The sequence below is a fragment of the Nuphar pumila genome, chromosome 5 (assembly GCF_984573655.1).
Source record: "Nuphar pumila chromosome 5, dmNupPumi1.hap1.1, whole genome shotgun sequence".
NCBI lineage: Eukaryota > Viridiplantae > Streptophyta > Magnoliopsida > Nymphaeales > Nymphaeaceae > Nuphar > Nuphar pumila.
This window is the reverse complement of record NC_143253.1, coordinates 21772566-21788504: the sequence shown is the minus strand read 5'-3', so window position 1 is coordinate 21788504 and position 15939 is coordinate 21772566. Positions and strand designations below refer to the sequence as shown.

Genomic DNA, 15939 nt, shown 5'->3' with positions numbered 1-15939 from the left:
TTGATCTGGAGCAGTCGACTCACAACAGAGGAGTCAACTCCTGATCTGCAGGAGTCGACCCTCAGCCAAAACACCTAATACAAAAGTGAGACTCACCTCCAACACCAACTAGGTAGGGTTTCAGAGACCACATTACATCATATCGGGTTGGATCCCTCATATCCAAAACTCAACCGTATCTACCCACACTCAAAACACCAAAAAAAACACACTCAAAGCACTAGAGTCGACTCAATCACTACAGGGGTAGACCCACACTCAACAGGAGTCGACTCAAGCACTGCAGGGGTGAACCCACACTCACACTCAAAACACCAAAAAAAACACACTCAAAGCACTAGAGTCGACTCAATCACTACAGGGGTAGACCCACACTCAACAGGAGTCGGTGAACCCACACTCAACAGGAGTTGACTCACAACTGCAGGGATAGACCATGGCCTAGCAGAAGTCAACCCGCCCACTATAGAGGTCGACCCTGGCAAACACACGAGTCAACTCCTCCCTACAGGGGTCGACCCTGGCAAACACAAGAGTTGACTCCTCCCTATAGGGGTCGACCCTGGCAAACACATGGGTCGTTACATGTAAACTGATTTGCTAAAAACCACATAATCCAATTACACAATTAGATTATTCCAGAAGTGATATAGAATATGAAGGAGTCGACTCTTATATTACAAGAGTCAACCCTAGAGGTAATTCATACAACAAACAGGAGTTGACTCTTACATTGTAGGAGTCGACCCTTAAGTAACAACATAAAACAACACAGTCACGAGTCGACTCTCGTAATGCAGGAGTCAACCCTAAAGGTAGCAACATGAAATAGCATAGTCAGGAGTCGACTCGTAGTGTAGGAGTCGACCCTTGAGGTGACAGAATGCAAACATTACACACATGAGTCGATTCTTGCAGTGAAGGGGTTGACTCTTGAGGTAACAAAACATAAACTACACAAACAAGAGTCTACTCTTGTATTTCATAAGTTTACTCCTGAGCTAACAGAACAGAAACTCAATAGATAGGAGTCGACTCCAAATAGAAACCAACACACAAGAGTCGACTCATACATTTGCAGGAGTCGGTCCCTGAGGCATGCAACCATGGTTTATAGTATTAGAATGCTGAACACAAGGATCAAAACCGAAAATCCAGATAAAAACTATTCTCCATTAAATCAAACATGGATTTCCAACAAGACACCTCATTTCTAAGTCATTTGAAAATCACATCTTCTAAAATCAACCCATTTTCAAACAGGGCTTTTAGGAATCACTACTTAGAGCATATTTCAAAAGCTAAAAGAAAACATGTAGAATTTTAAGCAAACTGTAGAGAACACATGATTTACACATGTTCCTCCATCTATATACAAAGGATTTGAGCATGAACTACCTTTTAAATATGTAGACCACAACATCCATGCTTAAATAGCCTGCAATGTACTAACTAGCAAACCTTGAAGATTGGGAAGCATACCTCAAATCTATGCCAAAACAATGAACAATCCCCAACAAGCACTGTCCAAAATGCGCCCCAAATCTCTCCAAGAGTACTGGAAACTCCAACATGCTATAAATGCTTCATCACACCGAAAAGCTCCTCCATTGGCCGGACTCCACCCAAAGCTGCCCTCTTCTAGTGGAGAATGGTCGATGAAAGGGGGAGAGGAGGTGAGGAAGAAGATGTGCGCAAGATAGAGGTGAGGAGAGGGAGAGAGCAAGCGTACAAGAGAGGGAGGGGGGTAATATGCATAAGGGGAAAGAGAGAGGGTTTAGGAGAAAAACCCCATTAAAACAAAAATTAGGGGGCAGGGGTTTACATGGCGTGGCTGATCAAGAAGAAGGGTAGGGGCCACTTGGCACCCATCCAAGACAACTGTCATGGTAAAAAAGACCATGACACTCTTACAACCAAAAGTAATACCCTCCATGTCCATAACATACCAAAAATGCCCTTGGTCTAAAACCAATTTACAAATCTGCCATCTACCAAAAAAACAACTACTTTTCCAACAATACCAAGTATATTCTCATGCCAAAAATATTTTCAAGCTTTCACCAAAATACCGGGCATATCCCTTTTCCAAAAAACCGTGATCGTTCTCAGAAATGATGACTATGTCCCTAAATCCAAATTGATCCGATCCAAACCCATATTCGGCCATTTTACGATCCGATTTCAACGAGGAACCCTTATTCATCAATAAAAAGCACAAATACCAATGCAAAGACTCGTAATTATAGAATAATCTCATAAATAAAGGGTCCAAAAAATTTGAGGTGTTACAATCTACCCCCTAAAAAGAAAATTTATCCTCGAAATTTGGTCAAAGTCCTCTATCACAAAAACTTCCAACATAGGGTTCACCACTCTTCCACTGCGTATTCAGATCAAAAGTTTACCCTCATGGATCGATACAATCACCTCAAAAATATAAATTCACCAACGCAACAAACGAAAGCAAAACACCAAAACAATCAAAATACAAACATCAATTGATCAACAAAAAAGAAAATACCTTCAATGGACTTGCCCTTGTCGCTCGGGCCTACTACCTCCGCGGTGGCCACATATACACGTCTTGCATTCCTCCTCTGTTGTGGGGACTGCCGATATTGTTGTTGTGGCGGCTGTGGCAAGTATCGCTGCTCATGGGGTCTCTGCTGAAGTCTTGCCCTCTTCTAGGGGCAATCTCAGACAACATGTCTCATCCTGCCACAACACAAACATGCCTTGGAATCACGAGGACAAGGCCGATCGACGTGATATCTTTGGCATCGCGAGCAAGCCTCCTCAGTTGGCCGCCTTTGCCAATGCCTATCATGTTGTGTGTGTTGCATCTTTGTATTCCTTCTATCCTTAAGGAATGTCCCTTTGACCTCCCTATATGTTCCTGCTGCCTCGACTTCCTCATAGATACCCAGTCCTTCGCAATAACAATGGTTGCCTCGATGGCCTCATTCAAAGTTTGGGGGACCATGAGCAACACCTTAGTTTTGAGTCCATCAGTAAATCCTCTAGTGAACTTCATTGCTTGAGCGTGTTCAGTCGTATAGGCATTCAGACAATAGCACTCAAAATGATGAAATTTGTTGGTGTACTCTGACAAAGATATCACCTTTTGTTTCAATTCCAAAAATTCTTGTATCTTCTATTCTCGTGGGTGCACCGAGAAATAAGCATCAAATAATGCCTCTTTGAAATCTTCACATGGCACAACAGGCACTGCCCTAAATTTGACCTCACAAGTGGTTTCCCAACAATGCTATGTATCGTCTTTGAGCCTGTACGACCCAAACAACAAATTCTTTCTCTCAAGGACTTCTAGAATCTCAAAAATTTGTTTGTTCTCTCTAATCCAGTACCCTGCCTTCTCGAATTGGACCTCCCTTTGAATACAGGTGGATCCATATCCATAAACTGTTGGTAAGACACTCCATGCAATTGCGCCTGCTGCGCCTGAACGGTCCGGGTTAGTGTATTGAAGGCTCCCATAAAAAAGTTCCACTGTGCAGTCTAACCCTGAGGCTGACGAGACCTACATTGAGTCCAATAATGAGGGGGCGAGACATCTATCATCTTAAAGGGAAAAACTAAGCATTAATAATTAGATCATACAATCATAATCTTACTTACAGGCAGCAGAATACGAATCTCGGGCATTGGACTAGTTCTGGACTACTCTAACACCAAAATTGTAACGCCCAATTTGTTTTTTTTACAAAAACTTATCTTAAAATTCCCCTTTTCGAAAAGCCAACACAATAGAAGACTCCCTTTTTCAAAACATAGGTTCAAAACCAGGACCAAAATTCTCAAAACTACTTTGCCCCTTTGGCAAATCAATATTTTGCACATCTTTGCAAACATCATTATTTCTTTACATACTAGTACAACACCAACTATACCTACAATATTTTTATTTCATACACAGGGTTTTGGTACAAAATACGTTCATTAATTCATTTTGAAATGTAAAAGTTTACAAAATACATTATCGGTTCTCAACAGAGTACCAAAAACCAAAACAACTCCCAAAAGTAGTCACAGGTAAAACAACCAAACACCTAAGTTCTAACACAAGAAAACCAAACTTGCATCTCCAAGAGTCAACTCTGTCATTACAAGAGTCGACTCTCAACACAAAATAGTCAACCCTTGATCTGCAGGAGTCGACTCACAATATAGAGGAGTCAACCCCTAATCTGCAGGAGTCGAGCCTCAACCCAAACACCTAATACGAAAGTAAAACCCATGCATAAAACCTCAAACACCAACTAGGTAAGGTCCCACAAACCACACCACATCATATCGGGTTAGATCCCTCAGATCCAAAGCTCAACCGCATCAACCTGCACTCAAAACAATAAAAGAAACCCACTCACAAGCACAATAGTCAACTCACAACTGTAGGGATCGACCTTGACCTAGCAGGAGTCAACCCACCCACTGCAGGGGTTGACTCTAGCAAACACAGGAGTCGACTCCTCCCTGCAGGGGTCGACCCTAGCAAACACAAGAGTCGACTCTGCCTAAGCAGGAGACGACCCTCGGGGCCAACCAAAACAACACCAACAATAGAGGTCGACTCCTGACAACTTAGAGTTCGGTCTCCCACATTTGGAACAAAGAAACACAAGAAACTACACACCCAAAAAGTCTAAAACTCTTTCCCAACATTCCTAGGGGTGTCCCAAACCGCTATACACAAGTTGTTGCATTTTCAACAAGGATTTCATGATTTTTCATCCTAAAACACAAACTGAACAGTTCTAGCAACTAGTTTTCAAAACAACACAGTTTTACTTAGTTAAATGCCCAAACCTTCGGGCCACCAATTTTAGTTTAAACATCCTCCTTCAGTTATAATCATATATACATATAGAATCTTTGAGCACAAAGCATTTTTGAGCATGCTAGAAACATATAATCCATTTTTCAGAAATGTAGAAATGCTAGGATACATGTAAACTGACTTGCTAAAAACCACACAATCCAAATCTCGGAAACAAACATGCTGGAGTAAAATCTTACACAATCGGATTATTCTAGAAGTGAAACAGAACAGGCAGGAGTCGACTCAACATAGTCAGGAGTCGACTCTCGCAGTGCAGAAGTCAACCCTTGAGGTGACAAAATGTAAACATTACACATAAGAGTCAACTCTTGCAGTGCAGGAGTCAACTCTTGAGGTAACAGAACATAAACTGCACAAACAAGAGTCGACTCTTGCATTTCAGAAGTTGATTCCTGAGCTAACAGAACAAAAACTCAACAGACATGAGTTGACTCCTGAGCTAACAGAACAAAAACTCAACAGACATGAGTCGACTCTGGCATTGCAGGAGCTGACCCTCGAGGCTTCCAAATAAAAACCAGCACATAAGAGTCGACTCATACATTTGCAGGAGTTGACCCCTTAGTCATACAACGATGGTTTCTAGCATCAGAACACCGAACACAAGGATCAAAACAAAAAATACAAAGGAGAACCATTCTCCATTAAATCAAACATGGATTTCCAACAAGACCCAACAAGACAACACCTCGTTTCTAAGTACTTTGAAAATCACATCTTCTAAGATCAACTTATTTTCAAAATCACTCCTTAAAGCATATTTCAAAAGCCAAAAGGAAACATGCAAATTTTTAAGGTAACTGTACAAAACCCATAATTTACACATGTTCCTCCATGTATATACAAAGAATCTGAGCATGGTGTGCAGACCACAACATCCATGCACAAATAGCATGCAATGTACTAACTAGCAAACCGTGAAGATTGGAGACCATACCTCGAATCTATGCCAAAACAACGAACAATCTGCAACAAGCACTTCCCCAAATGCGCCCCAAATCTCTCCAAGGCTGCCAGAAACTCCAATACGCTGGAAATGCTTCACCACACCGAAAAACTCCTCCACTGGCCGGACTCCGCCCAAGGTTGCCCTCTTCTAGTGGAGAGTGGCTGATCGAAAGGGAGAGAGGAGGTGAGGAAGAAGGTGTGCGCAAGGTAGGGGTGAGGAGAGGGAGAGAGTGAGCTATAAGAGTGTGTGTGTGTGTGTGGGGGGGGGGTTGATAGAGAGAGAAAGAGAGGGTAATACACATAAGGGGAAAGAGAGAGGGTTTAGGGGAAAAACCCCATTAAAATAAAAATTAGGAAGGGGGGGTGGGGTTTGCGTGGTTGATCAAGAAGAAGGGTGGGGCCACTTGGCACCCATCCAAGACAGTTGTCATGGTCAAAAAGATCATGACACCCCTACAGCCAAAAGTAATACCCTCAATGTCCACAACATACCAAAAATGCCCTTGGGCTGAAATCAATTTATAAATCTTCCATTTACCCAAAAAAAACTCATTTTCCAACAATACCAAGTATATCTCCATGTCAAAAATATCCATAACCTTTCTCCAAAATACTGGGTATATCCCTTGCCCAAAAAACCATAATCATGACTATGTCTCCAAATCTAAATGGATCCAATCCAAACCCATATTCGACTATTTTACGATCTGATTTCAATGAGGAACCCTTATTCATCAATATAAAGCACAAACCCCAATGCAAATACTCACAATTATATAATAATGTCATAAATAAAGGGCCCAAAAAATCCGGGGTGCTACATAACTAGTCCCTAGAGTTTGTAACTTACTAGCAATCTCATGAAAGAAAATATAAGAATTATTTGCAAGCATCACTCATGCACACTGCCGTTGCTTTTGTTTTTTTTCTTTCTGTTCAACATGAGTGAGAATTTTCAAGGAAAATCTACTCTATTCCACAACCTAGAAGAAAATGGCCTTATTTGAAACAGGTAGATCATATACCGTGCACCCCTTTGTATGAGTGATATGCATGTTTAGAGTTCCCAAGTAATGCAGAATTGCTTTATTCCCAGTTCAAAACTACTCTTAGAATTCTTATCTAAGAGTCATAGTTTTCATCCGGAAATCAGAATCTATGGTGGAGAGCATTTAAAATTGTACTAGCAGAACCAAAGCACACAATCTGGACTCGACCCTCAACTAATATTGATGCTGAAAGATCCTGACCCTTCTCACAGAGGAACCAAAAGTTAATAGGTATGAATTGAAATGAACAATAAAGAAATGAACTACGGAAAAGAAAATTGATAAGGAGAATCAGGCCTCAGGCTTGAAATCCACTAGGGGCTATTCAACCTATAAAAGAAAACCAATTTTGTTCACATCAAATACCATGAAAATTTTCATGTATAAAATCTCAAACATGTGATAAATGAATGACAACAGCAATAAGGAAAGACAACCAAGAAAAGAACGTAATTACAATTAGAGAGGGCTGCAGATATAGGGATATAGCCATTTTTATGCCGTTTTCAATAATGACTAGTATATAAGGGGGATACGGAGCAGGAGCCAAAATGTAGTATCCATGTGACATAGACCTTAACCAATTAAAAAAACTATTTCTGCTGGGCAACTAATTATGAACTTATGCATGTGGCAATCATCAGATACTTGAATAACCTTAACTGGATTAACACCCACCTTTAAAAAACATGCCAGCAATTTGAAATAAAGGAAACATATAATCCACATTGGAAGAATAAACACAACAGTAATGACAGACATGCAGAAAACAAGCAAATTATTAAAATTGAAAAGGAATCATTAAATAGCACAAAGGAAAATAGTGCATGAGCAGATACACACAGAGTATCATTGATACTACTGGTCTTTGGCCATTTTTTCAGGATTTTTGTCACCAACAGAGTCTGCCAATACACGCCTTTCATCTGAAGAAGCAGTGATAACAGGCATCCACAAGTCAGAGGTGCACTGTAATATAGTTTGAACTTCTGGATCTGTAGCCATGGCTGAAGAAATCATTGCATCCACGTGATCCAACTTAGTTGACAAGTTATCCAGCTGTCTGGCTATCTCCAGCTGCAAAGTTTTTGGTAAAGAAGGTTTAGCTGCACTTTCCAAAACTGACTGATAATTCTTATAAGAAAATTTTCAAAAATTGTATATGCTACCTCATCAAGCTGGGCAGATGGCTTAGATGGCACTTTTGTAACCTCTTGGCCAAGAGCCTCTATTTTAGCACGCAGTTCAACTTCCTCTTGATTACTTTCTACTTCCACCTGCACATTAGATAATCGGTAACTCATTTTCACAAATGCCAGAACATCATATAGCAACAGCTCACACAGTTTGGCAACACAGAGAGAGCATTTTGACTTTCGTGTCACCAGGAAACATCATTTTTTTCATCTGTACAAGCTTTCTCAATAGAACACATGCAAAACTTCAGCATGCATAGCCCTATAGTCATATCCTGCTAACATATCTTAAGATTTTCGTTCAAGCAAGTAATTCCAGCTTGCCTGATTGCATTAGCAGCTTAGGGTCCAGTTTCCCCAATGTATTAACAATTCACATCAAATGAGTAAACTAGATATTTATATTAGTTCCAGTGCTTATACTAGCTACCAGTTAATGACCTCAGATAGACCCAGTGAATCTGCACACTTTTAAAATTTGCTTCAGTCCATGACATAAAATGTTCCATCTATTTTATCAGATCATGATAAAAAAATCGTGTAATATCATAAAAGAGAACAGCTTAGTCCGAAGAAATATAAGTAGGAAACAGGACAAACAGAAAATTGTATGTATGAAATGCTGCACAAAGAATACACCAAGACCTATGTAACAGGGATTCGGCTAGCAGGGTGCCGCACCCGCATCGACGCGACTCGACGCGGGTGCGGCACCGGGTGCGGTCAACCCGACCCTGGGTGCGTTTACCGCACCCAGGGTCATTTCGTCCATATTTTTTGGACCCGCGCCGGGGGGAACCCCCGGACCCCCCCCCCCCTATATATATATTACATTTTTGCCCCTGCCACACCCCCGCACCTGGGTTTTTTGGAAGTGCCGAATCCCCACACCCGCACCCATGTGACATAGACCAAGACCATTCGTATGATTATGAGGCAATAACAAATGGTTCAGCAGTCAGCACTCTTGGATAGAGAAAACATGGATATGAAGCTTGAAATTCTAAAGAAAGACAAAGCCAAATATATGCAAGTTCTTTTGAGAGAAAGAAAGGATGAATTAGATGAAGCTATATATACTGATAAAGATCTCTAACTCTAGCAACGGCAAGAATATCCATCCCAGTTAGAACTCGACCTCTATAAGAGAAATAGATCATATTAATTATGTTGGTTATAGCTGGTTGACTGAAAATTTAAAATTTCAAAACTCTAACACAAGCACACACAATGCATGTATGTTAGCAAATGATAAGGTGTAGGTGAAAATTAAGCTTGCATATAATTAGCAACCGAGTATGACTACAAACACAGTCACTTGCTGACTACCCAGATGGATGAAGAGATTCACCTGTTATTATCTTCTAGGGGGAAGATCTCATTAGAATGGAGCAACAAAAATGAGCAACAGAAAAAAGACAATATTCATTAGGAAGAAAAGCAAAGAAGAAGTTTAGTTGAATTAATTGCTCTTTTCAGGAATCCTTAAAAAAAAAAGCTCTATTCAGTAACCAAGCAGTAGATACAAAATCTTATTTGCTTGAAACAAATGCCATGGATATATAATGTTCCCTGGCATGTATTAGTATGCTATGCAGCTATGATCAGAGGACTATAGGGAGGTATAAAAATGACATAAATCTTTGATGGATATTTAGGATAAAGGAATCTAGCAGCTTGTGTGCAGATAAATTGGGTAAAACTCAACTTCTTAATCATACAGTGAATTCAATGATATAGTGGACATGGTGTGGCATCCATAAAACCATGGTACTTTGTGTAAATCCATATAAAGATTATTTCCAAAAGATACTTTATTTTTAGATATACTCTTAGTTGTCATAGGTGCTAGGCAAAGCCTAGGCAATGAGCCCCTAAAAAGGCCTAGGTGGATTAGGTGGTACTTCAAATAAATAAAAAAATAAAAAAACATACAAAATATGTAAACAAACTACTAAAATTAATAAGAAACATGTATACAACATAAAATCAATCAACAATAAGCAATATACAAATAATATGTCGTCGAACACAGTAAAGCAATTATATTACATAACCTGCTCAAACAAATTAAGAATAAATTAACAATTGAATAAACAAACCATACAACTAACAATGTGAATGAACAATATACAAAAAAAAATCATGTATATAAAAAAATTAACATGTCAACAACAACAAACATAATACAAGCAATAGACAAATAAGAAGAAGAAATGAATAATTAAATAAACAAACACACATCACAATGTCCATAACATACACTAACGTAGCCTGACACTAGTAGTGCAACTACAAGGTCGACTGACGGTAGTTGAAGAAGATTATAGCTGATTTACATGAGCATGTGCATACACATACACATAAAACAAAATGAACATGTAAGCCCATAAAACAAATTTGAACAGAACAGGTTGAATTAGAAACAAGTTACAACCTGTGCACCAAAAGTATAAGACAAGCAAATGATATAAACGAGTGGCAAAAATAACATAAACGAGAGAGAGAGAGGTGAAAAAGGGGAAAAGGGACCTTTTCCCCCTTTTATATGTTGACGAAAAAAAACAAAAAGTGGACCAACCTAGGCTTAAGCCTAGGCAGTCCCAGCCTAGATGGTGCCTAGGCAAGCTAGGCAGCGCCTAGGCAGTAAAATAGGGCCCCACCGCCCAAACCTGGTCGCCCAGGCGGTGGGGCTGAGCTGCCTTTGACAACTAAGGATATACACAGCACGGAAAGAACACCATTTCAGTTTTGTCAGCATGGGTTGGTCTACACAATCCCATGAAAGGAATGTACAAAAAATTCACTCCAATGATCACCCTGTGGTGGGAGTTCTGGAGAAAGTAGAAGTAGATCCCAAGGATTGCCACATAACCTTCACTCTGTAAAGAAAAAGGCCGAACATGGCACGCTTGGTGCAGGGTACGCTGGGTGACCTTTTACAGAAGAAAAATATAAAGTCCTTATGAGTTTGGGAGTAAATCAGCATCTGATACAAGCTAATCCTAAGGAGAAGCCAGAGCATTAATCTCAACGATTTCTCCCATTGGTGTTTGTTAGTCTTCTTCCTCATTAAAATCAAACGGTAGCAAATAGGCAAGCATATTCAAATTCACAACTCATTAAAATAAACCACATGCTGGATGCAGGGTTTCTGTAATAGCAGAGAGGAATATGGATCTAAAAACCCACATGCCAAACGGACACGAAGGGAATCACTGTCTTAGGATTTGCAGCTGATCCTGGGGAGGGTTGTAGGCATTAATCTCACAGATCTATTATGTTGCTGAATGTTATTCTTCATCTTCTACATTGATATCAAATGTGTTAGGAGGGCACCATGTTCAAATTCTCAACTAGTTAAGAGTAGCCGACTGACGTAAACACATGACATGTTTGATACTGGGGTCGCCTTTGTATAAAGGAAAACAACAGAGGCCTAAATAAACCATGCGATATATCTGGTAGAAATTACTGTCCAAGAAACAAATTCATGGGGGCTTGAAATCACTAATCTCATAGATTTCTTATGTTGGTGCACGTTATTCTTCCTGTTCATTAACATCAAAACATGGTAGCACCATATTCAAATCCAAGAATCCATTGGAAACAGCACAATTGTGGTTTAAGTACCATCGTTCTCAATAGACAAAAAACTTAACCAAATCAATCAAGGAGGAACTTTATGAATTGTGTTTGGGGAACAAATACAAACACAAAAAAAACCATGAATTTAAGATCAATCCATTTACACAACGGCTCAACCCCAATATTCACTAAATATTTATTTATTTCTTTTGACCTCCTTTAACAGCTTCTCGTTTATCTCTCTGAGTAAATTTCAAAACGCTTTGATATTAATGAACTCAATTTTTTATCACACACACACACACACAGAGAGAGAGAGAGAGAGAGAGAGAGAGAGAGAGAGAGAGAGAGAGAGAGAGAGAGAGAGAGAGAGAGGCATACCTGCTGGAGAAGGTGAGTGAGAAGGTCGAACAATTGTGATTTCTCCATGCTGGGATTCGAAGCAAACGAAGGGCGTTAAGATCCTTGTTCCCCTAATACAAACTGTTGGACATTATGGGTTAAGGGTCCAATTACCCTGTTTGACAGCCATTAGTGGGTCAAATAGTGGCCAAATAACAAGGTTAATGGGTAGGAGTTAAGTGAATGTGGAAAGACCACCTTCACTTAACTGCCTTAATCTCCCATTATATAAAGGAGCTAGGAGGCCAGGAAGATGATGAGTTATTTATAGTATTTATCCTGTCAAAAGAATTCTACATTCTGATATCGTGGAACAGGTTCTGATATCGTGGAACAGGTTTTGTTCATCGTCGACTTAAGGCTTGGGCTCATTGTGGGTGTCGACCGGTTGAGGAGAACGCCAAATTCCTTATATGCGTCCATGGCGAATTCAGGTACGTTTCCTGCATTTTGTTTTACAGGATTCACCAACATTGGATTATGGGCCCACACCACGCATTCCGCTGCGCGTGGTCGTGTAGGGCTTTCTGGTGTTTTGTGACAACTGTCGCCCCAGGGCGACTTAACTCACTGGTGACAGCCATATTCACCGTGAGGGTGACTGACAATTCCCAGCAAACTATCATCACGAGTAGACAGTTTTTTCGACAGACTGACGTCGTGGGGCGACAACCTTCATCGACAACTATCGCCGTGAGGGCGACAACCATTTCCCAGCAGCGGTCGACTCAGGCGACCCTCATTAAAAAAACAAAAAACACAGATCGAGTTTTACCTGTGGCGGTCGGGTTGCAGAGCTGACTGCCATCACCGAGAAATCAGAATGATCACCGTGGGGCGATATGCTGGAAGGAGTGGCCATTGGGTTGTCATGACGAAGTAGTCCTCTGACCGCCTGAGCTTTCGCCTGAGATCCCCTGCACCGTCAGGTTGCAGGGTGGTTGGCCTATGCCGAGGTCACCGGAGATGTTGTCGGGGTTGAAAACGCCGGATGATCGACATCTGGGGTTTGAAAACCTCCTTTTCTTTCTCTGCCCGACGTCCATCGGGCTACCAGTGGAGTCACCGTCGCCAGGGCTTCTACGAGCGATTCCAGCAGGTAGCCGGTGCCGGCAATCGCACGCTGCCGTGGGGCGACGTCGGTCGCCGATGGGAGGGCGACGTGGGTCGCCGAAGGATATTTGGGCATCCGAAAACAGCTGTTGTCGCCATCAGGATAAGTCGGTGCCGAGGCTGTCGTCGGATCGGACGATCGCCGTGGGGCGATGTGCCGACAGGTTTGGTCGTCGATCGTCGGCGACCTTGCCGGCGCTGCTGCTAGTGTCGTGCACTTTTTTTCCTCTGCCCCTTCAGCCATCGAACTGCAGAGCACGTCGCCGTGGGGGCGACGTCAGTCGTCGGTGGGGTGACGCAGGTTGCCAGCAGGCGGCGTCGGTCATCGTTTGGCGATGTGGGTCACCGTGGAGCCGAAAAGGGTAGAAACCCTTTCGGTTTCCCTAAAAAGGCAAACAGAAACCCTCGGGTTTCTGTTTCATTTTAACAGAGGTACCGGATCGGGTCCGGCCAGGTGACCCAATGACAAACCCGATCCAAACCCATTTTGGGTGGATCGAGTCTACCACTTATTCTTGGATCTGACCCGAACCCATAATGGTTCCGGGTCTAATCCAGAAAGTTTCAAGTCCATCTCGGATCGGGTTGGGCCCATGTCCATTTAGGACCAGGTTCGATCCGGATCCATTATGAGTCGGGTCCGATCCGGGACTGTTTTGGACCGGGTCCATTTCGGACCGGGTCTAACCCGAGTTCTGTTTAGACTGGGTCCGACCCGTATCAAGTATGGGTTGGGTCAGACCCAGATCTCATTTGAACCGGGTCAGATCCATGTTAAGTAGGATTCAGACACTATTTAGACTGAACCGTATCAGGAACCTGATCCGACCCTTTTCGGGACCGGTTCAGAGCCGTTTTTGACCGGTTCCGTCCAGTTTTTCACCGGTTTTGAGATGCTAAGACCCTGTTCTCATGGATTTATAAAGATTCAGAGATTTTAGCATACAGTTATAGGGTTTTATGAACTTTTGCTCATATTTAGTATGGGTTCATAAGGTTTAGAACCAGTTTGGACCCAAGATAACCGGTTCAGGGCCGTTTCAGACCAGTTCAGAGTTTTTTTAGACTGGTTCCTACTTGAGGACCCTGGGTTTTACCTATATGAGCATGCTTTTGTTATTTTTCATGCTTTATAAAGTATTTATTTTAAATAATGCATGACTTATGCATGTTAATTCATGTATGTTGTGTTGGTTAAGTTGTGCATGATGGTTTTGAGCATGAATTGTAACTAAATTCATGACAATTAGTTTATGTATATTAGTTGAAGCATGAACTTATATTATGTCATGAATATACATGCATTAAAATGTGTGCATGGGCATGCTCTATAATACAAATAGAATTTTCGGCAAAAGATCTTGATTGACCGATTCATGTAATCACCAAAGTGATCTGAGTCGTGTTAATTAAGGATTCTTTGAACTGTATTAAGATTCGTTATTTTGATTATGTGTGAATTTATGAAACATCGATTCTACCCAAAGGTAGGTCATTGTGTTCCAAATTTACACATGATGTGATAGTAGATGTGTATTCCAGTCCATGAAGCATGTTCGTACCCAAAGGTACAATGCTGAATTGCCTCTGGTTACATGATCTACTAGTTTTACCAACTGAAATCAATTCCTTGAGAATTGAAGAGACGGAGCAACTATGAGTATTGTCGTTTTCACAAAAGTGAAACGATACTGGCTTAACTATGCTTGTCTCAAAAAAGGTAAAAATAAAGGGTCTCAATTTTACCTTTTTATCACGAGTCTCGTCTGAGCAATAATAGTATTGTCTTTACATCTTTTTGTTCCTTGTTTTATCAGGTTCCTTTCTTATCGATGATTCTAGTAATATCTCTATTTTAGACAGATCAAATTTTTTTGATTGGAAAGAAATCGTATTATTCATTTTGGGCTATATGGATTTAGATCTGACCCTTAGAATTGACGAACCTCCCGCTCTTACAGAGCAGAGTACATCCGATCAGAAGGTTGCCTCTGAGAAGTGGGAGCACTCGAACAGACTTAGCCTGCTGCTTTTACAATCTCGGGTGGCTAAGAATATTTGAGGTGTCATTCCTCACTATGGGATAGTGAAAGAATTTCTGGGAGCCATTGAGGCTCAGTTCGTCACTTCTAATAAGGCAAGGGCCAGTACGCTCATGTCCAAATTAGTGTCTATGAAATATATTGGTGACAGTCACATCCGACAACACATTTTGAAAATGAGGAATATTGTGACTCAACTGAATGACATAAAATTCACCATCTTTAACTCTTTCTTAGTCCATCTGATCTTAACCTCGTTACCTACTGAGTATGAACCCTTCAAAATCTCCTACAACACACATAATGATGAGTGATCTTTTAATGACCTCTTGGCTAAGTGTGTTGAAGAAGATAAGAGATTGAAGGGTGAGAGGGTGCCAAGTGCACATATGGTCTCTCATAAGAATAAACATAGGTCGAGGCCAAAGAAAATCCCATTAAAAAAGAAGAATCAGAAGAGAGCCACTGAGGAGAGTTCAAACTCTCAGGCAAAAGCTAATTCCCAGTTAGGAGGCCCTTCTATAAAGTGTTTCTTCTGCAAAAAGAAGGGGCATAAGAAGGTGGACTGTTTGAAGTACAAGAAGTGACTAAAAAATAAAGGTAATAAGTCATTCGTTTCTCATGAGTGCAATCTAATTCATGTTCCATTGCATAGTTGGTAGATTGATTTTGGTGTCACGGTGCACATTGCCAACTCTTTACAGGCTTTTCTGAACAAAAGGGAATCAACGGAACAT

General features: G+C 41.1%; 1 protein-coding gene across 1 annotated transcript; it reads right to left on the bottom strand.

Moving 5' to 3' along the window:
- Nucleotides 1–7570: 7570 nt before the first annotated feature.
- On the bottom strand, nucleotides 7571–12158 carry LOC149837076 (uncharacterized). The gene is made up of 3 exons (XM_090007229.1): nucleotides 12027–12158; nucleotides 8031–8138; nucleotides 7571–7938 (listed from the first exon to the last, which is right to left on the bottom strand). Exons 1-3 carry the CDS (start codon nucleotides 12072–12074, stop codon nucleotides 7720–7722), a joined length of 375 nt encoding a protein of 124 aa, XP_089863355.1. The 5' UTR covers nucleotides 12075–12158; the 3' UTR covers nucleotides 7571–7719.
- Between the last annotated feature and the right edge of the window lie 3781 nt (nucleotides 12159–15939).

Excerpts from the sequence above, each read along its gene's own strand:
- LOC149837076 (XM_090007229.1), bottom strand. The coding sequence starts at position 12,074 with ATGGAGAAATCACAATTGTTCGACCTTCTCACTCACCTTCTCCAGCAG. Across the intron at positions 8,139-12,026 it reads TCACTCACCTTCTCCAGCAG|GTGGAAGTAGAAAGTAATCA; the intron begins GTATGCCTCTCT and ends TCTAATGTGCAG. Across the intron at positions 7,939-8,030 it reads CATCTGCCCAGCTTGATGAG|CTGGAGATAGCCAGACAGCT; the intron begins GTAGCATATACA and ends AAAACTTTGCAG.